An 8187-nucleotide genomic window follows, 5' to 3' on the forward strand; every position below is an offset into this window, starting at 1 on the left:
GGACTTCACGCTCCAGGACTGTCAATCCTGCCCCTGTTCCTCTACTCACTCCCCATCCATGGGCCCACCAAGCCCTGAGAGCGCCTCATCAACTCCTCCTGGCAGTGGCCAAGCTGGCCGTCCATCAGTACAGGAGGCAGGAGATGGATGGGGGTCAGTACTCTGCGACGGTGTAGCCTTTTTCCAACCCCTTCTCCAGGCATGCATCCTGTAGGTGGTATCCCATCTCCTTGGACTCCTCCTCACATCAGTGGTTCTCTTCTTGGCATCCCTCAATTTGACCCCGTGACCCTCCCTCCCCACCCACCCCCAGCAACACGCACACAGTTTGCTCATTCTTTGTCCCCAGTAATCAGTTAAATTCTCAGTTCCTGGCCCCTCCCTCACCTGAGATGGGGGCGGGGGCTTTCATTCTTTTCATGGGCTCCTCCCACCATCCCAGGATTTAAATAGGCCGGTCCTTTTCCCCAGCTACTATCTTCGTGATAAGCTGAAAACAAACGGGCCCTTTTAAAAAAAAAAATGTGTTTAAAGGCACGGAGAAAAGTCTGTGGGCTGGCTTGGGAAGATATTTTCACCCCTCCTTTGCCTTTCTACTTGTATTTTTTCTAAGCCTCTCTGTTTACCTGGCTAATAAAGCCAGCTCCATGTCACTCACTGTCTGTTGCCTGGCATGCACATTTGCACCTGAGCCCAGCCCAACCCACCTTGCTCAAATATGCAAAGCTGCTATGGAAAGCAGACACTGCATGCTCCAGCCGCCAGCTGGAAGCCTGTGCCAGGCTACCTGCCACAGGTGAAAGTCACCTTGCCCCCAAACGCCTCGGGGAGCTCAGAGAGAGAGAGGCCTGCTTTGTCCTGAGCTTGTCCCAGCTTGGCAATCATTAATCAGATTCTTCACATTCCTGACTGCTGGCCTGTTATGGAAAAATGACCAACGGGGCTCAAGTCAGCCGGGACTGGCAGTCAGACATGCAGCTCGCTGGGAAGCTGGCATTTTCCGCAGCGGCTCTGCTCCTACTGACTTTGGCTTATAGATTCTATAAGTCCCGACCATCCAGCAGCGGGATCCGAAAAGCTGACCATGTGACGGAGCAGAGAGAAAAGGCTGGATCCGGAAGGGGAGGCGCAGAAGAAACCCCACAGGGACTCAGGTACAGGCAAGTCAACAGCAATGGGGTGAGGCCAAGCACCAGCAAAGGGAATCAAAGTGCGCTCCTGGGTGGGACGGTCGCGGCAGGAACACAGGGCCCACAAAGCACACCGCCCAGGGAAGATCAAAGGCTGCCGAAGGGGGAGGAGGAGGAGAAAGAGAAGGGAAAGGAGGCTTGTCAGCTGGTCGCCGAATCACAGCCAGACAAAAAGCAGCCTGTTTCTGAGGGAGAGGGACAGAGTCCAGGTGTGGTCCCGAGCGTGGCGACAGCAGACGGTGCAGAGCAGGAGGCCCCAGTGGCAGGAACAGAAGCCGGTAACGTTTGCGGTCTGGCAAGCAAACCGGACAGCTCCGTAGATGACAGCAGGGGGGCCAGCTGGGCCGTAGCCTCGCAGCAATCTGGGTGTAGCGTCCGCTTCAGGCACAGTCCTTGCAGCACCCAACCAGGAAATGCTGCTGAGCTCACAGCAGCTGACAGATCCGCCCCGAACACTGAGGAGGAGGAAGCGGGAGACATGAGTGAGAGTTTGGCCTGGAACCAGGAGGCCTCGGCCGGCCACGAGAGGATTCAGACCCTCAATGCTACATCAGACATGGGCTTAGCCATCAACCAAAGCGATAAGAGGTCTGATGCCTCCTACACGTTCTCCTCCGTTACAAAGATACAGGTGGAGGAAAACTATATTAAAGAGAGGCAGCCCAGGGAAGAAAAGCTATGGCACTCCACATCCTCCGCCACTAGCCTGCGAGGCAAGGTCTATGACTACTACGTCCAGTCCACCTCGCAGTCTGTGTCGAAGGAGCGGCCCTGCTCGTACACCGACTCACTCTACGACCCCGACAAAATCCATGAAGAGCTAAGTGAATATGAAACTTGGCTGCGCCTGTCTGCACCCCAAGAACCAGCCGGTGGGTCGGCAGTGGGAGATGAAGACCGAGCGTCACCGACAGCAAACATCCCACCCATCTCTCCCAGTCTCCTGCCTTTCAGACATCCCGCAGAGAGCGGGGAGCCTGCAGACTGGGGTGGTGCGTCTGATCCGGGCAGCGCCTTCTCGCCCGCCCACAAGACAGCTGAACCGGAACGCAGGTTCGGCAGGAAAGAGAGTTTCCATCAAATTGCAGATAACCCCGAACTTCAGGTGCAGATGGAAGGGTTCGGGGCTTTGACACCAGCCGGCAGATCTGACTCAAGCACTCCCCCCGCCAGTCCTCTCCACTCCAGCTCCACCGTTTCCCTGGTGGAACCGTTTCACAGCCTCCAGCCTCATGCAAGCAACGAAGCCAGAGTGGAACTCATTGCTGGTGCCAACTTCTTCAAAGTCCCATTAAGCTTGCAGTCCGACGTGGACATCCACCTGGATTTGGGGAACTGCTATGATGTCCTGTGCATGGCCAAGCAGCAGAAACTGGACAGTCTCCAGGAGGCAGCGTATAAGGTCATGAGCGACAATTACCTCCAGGTCCTGAAGAACCCGTCTATCTACGGGCGCCTCAACGCCAGGGAGAGGGAGCTGATCCTCCTGAGGAGGATGAAGGGCAGGAAGTACGTCACCGTGGCAGACGTCAGCACGCAGGAGCGAAGCTTGCACGCCAGCAGGCTCTGTTACTACGATAATGACGGCGACGTCTGGCATCCCCTGTCCTATATGCCAGTGGAGGCGGTTTCTAGGGGATGCGCCGTCTGCAGCATGTTCAATTACCTCTTTGTGGTGGCTGGCTGCGAAGGGCTGGGCCAGCACCAGAAGCCTTCCAACAGGGTCTTCTGCTACAACCCCCTGACCAGTATCTGGCAGGAGATCTGCCCACTGAACCAAGCCAGGCCTCACTGCAAGCTTGTCGCCTTGGATGGATACCTGTATGCGATTGGGGGAGAGTGCCTCTATACTGTGGAAAAGTATGACCCCCGCCAGGACCGATGGGCCTTCACCGCGCCGCTGCCCAATGATACCTTCGCTGTCGCCCACACCGCGACGGTGTGCGACGGGGAGATTTACGTGACCGGGGGCACACTGCGCTACATGTTGCTCCGGTATGTCAGCCGGTCGGCCAGCTGGAAGGTCAGCATCACCAGCGGGAGCAAGGACCGGACCACCGAAATGGTGACCGCCGGTGGCTTCATCTACCGCTTTGACCTCAACCGCAGCATGGGCATCAGCGTCTACCGCTGCAGCCCGAAAGCCAAGCTGTGGTACGAGTGCGCCACCAAACGCATGCCCTTCCCACCCTGCTTCCAGTGTGCCGTGGTGGAGAACCTGGTTTATTGCATCAGCCGCCAGTTCAACCTCAGGTTCCTGGCTGACCACGTCTCGCCGCGCTTCGGAGTCAAGGAGTTACAACTTTTCCCTTCCCCCCGGGGGACCCTCCTCCCCGTCGTCCTGGTGCTGCCAGACAGAGGCACGGTGCAAACAAGGGTCTGATGGGAAGCTAAACAAACCCTGATTCTTCTCTCTTCTTTTGTCCTGTGCTCAAGGGCTAAAGGCAGCTCCCAGAGCCTGAGCACGGAACTGAGAGTCTGGTCAAATCCAGACTTCCCTGAAGTCCGGGGATATTCACTTCCACGGTTCTAATTCAGTCCATTCTAGAGATGATCCAACTGTGGCATTAGGATCCAAACTTGGGGGGAGGGCTTCTATCCTTGGTTCAAGCCCTTCTCTAACTAAAAAGCAGCCGATGGCCATCCAGTCCCTGGATCACGGGGAGGAACAAAGCTGGCTAACTGTATATTTCCATGGCTGGCAAACGCCTCCCACTTGCAGTTCCCATTCAGCGGCCACAGAAGATGCAAACAGCGGGTTGGGCGGGTGCATTTTTTGGCGGGATATTTAAATGCCTGTAAATGGGGGTGCAAATTAAATGCAGGCCTCGGGCTCCTGGGAAGTTGCCAAAGTGGCCGTGGGTGGAGCAAAGTTTGGGACCCCGCTGTAAAGTAATTGTCCACTGTGCCTGGTGAGATACATCGCTACGTCTTACGGGCAAGGGGTGTATATTATGTACCAGAAAGACAGCCGCAAGGGGAGCTCCCTGGAGGTTTTTCGAGCGTGCGGGTGGAGATGAGGAGTCTGAAAGGGACAGCATCCAGCCTGTGTCCTTTACACCAGTGCCATGCCAAGGATTTCAGCTGCCTGGGAGGGCTGGAACTGAGGCAGGGTACGGCCACTGGCATCATCACCTCAAGCAAGCAGCTGAGCTGCGACCCCCAAGGCCCCGGGTGGGCAGCCCCAACAGGGAGGTCAGGAGCTGAATTGCTGCAGTTACGGCTCTGAGCTGGCTCCGCGGCACAGCGGCAGGGCATCAAGGGGGGAGCGGGCCTTGTTTATGCCCAGGCCGTGATCATTCAGTGGGCAAAAAGACAACTTCAGCCTCCGCCGGGCCTGCCAAGATGGCGCTTTCCAACAGCACGATACGCTTTTAAAAGGCTAGAGAACTGGGCCACTTCCAAACATAGCCCCAGGGCCCAGCCCACACTGAATGCAGTTGCCATGGCAAACGGCAGTGAGGAGAACTTTGCCCCAGCTCCTGAGCCAAGCATGGAGATCAGTTACCTGCTCTGGTTCACCCCTATATATAGAAATATACCTATCTCATAGCACTGGAAGGGACCCTGAAAGGTCATCAAGTCCAGCCCCCTGCCTTCACTAGCAGGACCAAATACAGATTTTTGCCCCAGATCCCTAAGTGGCTCCCTCAAGAATTGAACTCACAACCCTGGGTTTAGCAGGCCAATGCTCAAACCACTGAGCTACCACTGTCCCACAGCCCCTTTGCACTGGCTATGAAAAGCAGCGGCCCAGCCTTCCCCCCCGGGGGCACAAGGCTTTCCTTACAGCTGTCTGTGCTCCCCACTCCTCCCCCTCAGCAAGAGCTCCAGGTACAAGGGGCATTCTGGGCACGTCCGGCGCGGCTGGGGGAAGGAGGAATGTGTGGCTGGGGTAGGTTTATGTCCTGGTGATTCCCTGCTCACCCAAATGGGTGAAAGTTAAGAATCCACTAGCAGGCACAGAATCTGGGGGGACGTATGCCCCCCAACCCTCTTTAGCCCTTACCCCCAGTGCCTTCATATCTCAAAAAGCCCTTTGCTGCATTGATTATTATTGCAATATCTTTATATTACGGTCTCACCTAGCGTTTCCAGTCTGGATCAGTCCCCACTGATGTACAGCCACATAAGGCTAACTGTTGTGCTTTGGTCAAGTCATTTAACCTCTCTGTGCCTCAGTTTCCCCAGCTGTAAAACGGGGATAACAATACTTAGCTACCCTACAAAGCATTGCTAAGCTAATTCGAGTCAGTGAAGAACATGAAAGCCCTTCCGTGCAAGATGCTATCTCTTTATTGATCTTAGGGATATCCAAAGCACCTCTTGCCTACTTATCTAAATGCTATAGAAGTACAAATGTTTGGTATTAAATAAAACTAACCAAGATTGGGTGTTGTGCATCTTTTAAAATCTGTAATCGAACCTACAAGAAAGGAAAAGAACTGTAACAATATTCTGAAGTGAGTTAGCAAATTAAAACAAGAATGGCTTTGCAAAAAGTTTTAATAGGCACAACTGCCTTAATATCTGATCCTGCAAATGGAGGCAGTGCAGCTATCAGTCAAGCAGATGCTATGGTATAAGTGTGCCAATTATCTCAGCTCTGACTGGCTCGGGGCAAAAGGGATTGCACAAGTTTACATCTGCTTTTGAAGGAGGCACTGCAAGGTAAAATCCTTTAACAAGAGCAAATGAGTCCCTTAACATGATGGCTGGGACCAAGGTGTGACCTTGCACCCCATAATGCTTTATAGAAATATGCTTATGAATGTAAATATGACATAACTGGAATATGTTTTATGCTAGATATGCCATGTAACATATCTCTGCAAAGGTTATTTCTACTGAATGTAGTCATCCTATTCGTATGCATGTATCATTCTAATATCTGAAGTTATGAGCGTTGGCTTTATACTTGTATTTAAAGTGTTTGCTGTAGATAGTACCGAAGGCAGATTTGATCAACATAGTGTGAAGGGGTTATTCAAGTAAATGGAAGTACTTGGCAAACAATGGACCTTGATAGATGCCAATCCACAACTCAGCTTTCCTGGGAACATCCCTAGAGAGAACTGAGTCATGCATGGACTTGTGACTTGCTCATGTGACTCCAAAATTCCATCTTGTAGCTGGATTCTACACAGGGGGAGGGAGGGGTGTCCACCCACAAGAGAAAGTCTATTTAAACCCCTGGGAGACCCCTCCATTTTGTCTTCAGCTGGCTCAAGAGATAATCTCTCCACCCCCAAAGGATACCTGAAAGAAACTGGAACAAAGGACAATAACCAGAGGGTGTGAGTGATCGCTGGACCCAGACTAAAAGGAGGCTAGTCTGTAAAAGAAGCTTATTGAAACATCTCCGAGGGTGAGATTTTTATCTGTATTCAGTTTTCTTACTGTATTAGGCTTAGCCTTGCGTGTTTTATTTTATTTTCCATGGTAATTCACTTTGTTCTGTCTGTTATTACTTGAAACCACTTAAATCCTACTTTTTGCATTTCATAAAATCACTTTTTACTTATTAATTAACCCAGAGTATGTATTAATACCTGGGAGGGGGGGCAAACAGCTGTGCATCTCTCTCTATCAGTGTTATAGAGGGTGAACAATTTATGAATTTACCCTTTATAAGCTTTATACAGAGTAAAACAGATTTATTTGGGGTTTGGGAACTGGGTATCTGAGTGCTAGAAACAGGAGCGCTTCTTAAGCTGTTTTCAGTTAAGCCTGCAGCTTTTAGGGGACGTGGTTCAGACCTGGGTCTGTGTTTGTAGCAGGCAAGCGTGTCTGGCTCAAACAAGGCAAAGCACTGAAGTTCCACACTGGCAAGGAAAGCAAGGGCAGAGGTAGTCTCAGCGCATCAGGTGGCAGTCCCAAGGGGGTTTCTGTGATCCCACCCGTCACACAAGGAAAAGAAACTTTAGGAGTAAAATTAAAGGTGTGAATTTTATCACAGTCCTAGAGGAGGAGAACCAGGGAATGGTGATATTAAAGATATCAAGGTCTGATCCAAAGCCCACTGAAGTCAATCAAGAAAGCGTGCCTCTCAGCAGAGATAGACAGACTTGCGCAAGCTTCACTCAAGCAATCGGGCTAAAAATAGCAGGGTGGACCAAGCAGCTCCAGTTGAGGTTTGGACTAACCCCTCAGGTCCAAGGCTGCCTGCCCCAGATGGTGGCTAGCCTGAGCCACTGCGGGTGCTGGCAATTCTGAAAAAAAATCAGGGGCAATTTGAAAACATTTTTTTGGAAATTTTCATCAAATCAAAAAGAAAAAAAAATTATTTGGGGGTCAAAGCATTCCGTTCAGCCCCAAACTAAATCTTTCCATTTTGAACCTTTTAAACACATTTTTTTAAATAATTAATTAAATTGAAGGAAATTTCTAAATAAAAGTTGCTCCAATTTGAAAAAAATTAAAATGTTTTGATTTTAAAAAGGGCCAAACAAAAGAGTTGTTCTTTGCGGGGGGGTTCGGCTGAAACAATTCAGCAAAATCAACACAAGTTTGCAACGTGTTTTGGCATTACTGAATCTGCCATTTTTTTTTTTTTTTTTTTTTTGCAAAATTAAGAAACACAATGTTTGGCCAACAATGTCACTCAGCTCTCATCAATGGTTCATGACCCTGAACTAATGCTAGCAAATGTGATAGAGTCAGTATGGGTCCTTGATTGTGCGTGGGGTTTTGTGGGTCCTACAGAATGGCTCACTCAGCCCTAATGTGAACCCAGGTGTCCTGACCAAAATTCCAAATTGGGTTATACAATTATGACTCTCTAAAATTTCCCCTATCATTTCAGTGGTATAAATCATTCTTCCTTAATTCTCCTTCTGAAAGTACTACACAGCATTGCTCTGGGCTGCCAAACAGCTGCCACGCTCAATCTCAGAGGTGGCTGCATTTCCATGGTGGGAGAGGGATCTCCGGTATATGCCTTACCTGGCTCGCAAAGGACAGAATGCTGAGGATTAACGAAAGCTTATAAAATGCT

At 50.8% G+C, this 8187-nt stretch overlaps 1 protein-coding gene across 1 annotated transcript; it reads left to right on the forward strand.

Annotated features, from left to right (window-relative positions):
- Positions 1-322: 322 nt before the first annotated feature.
- On the forward strand, positions 323-7633 carry KLHDC7A (kelch domain containing 7A). Its single transcript, XM_054009404.1, has one exon. The coding sequence runs from the start codon at positions 931-933 to the stop codon at positions 3571-3573; it is 2643 nt and encodes an 880-aa protein (XP_053865379.1). The 5' UTR covers positions 323-930; the 3' UTR covers positions 3574-7633.
- Positions 7634-8187: the final 554 nt, after the last annotated feature.

The sequence above is a fragment of the Malaclemys terrapin genome, chromosome 19, assembly GCF_027887155.1.
Source record: "Malaclemys terrapin pileata isolate rMalTer1 chromosome 19, rMalTer1.hap1, whole genome shotgun sequence".
NCBI classification, from domain to species: Eukaryota; Metazoa; Chordata; order Testudines; family Emydidae; genus Malaclemys; species Malaclemys terrapin.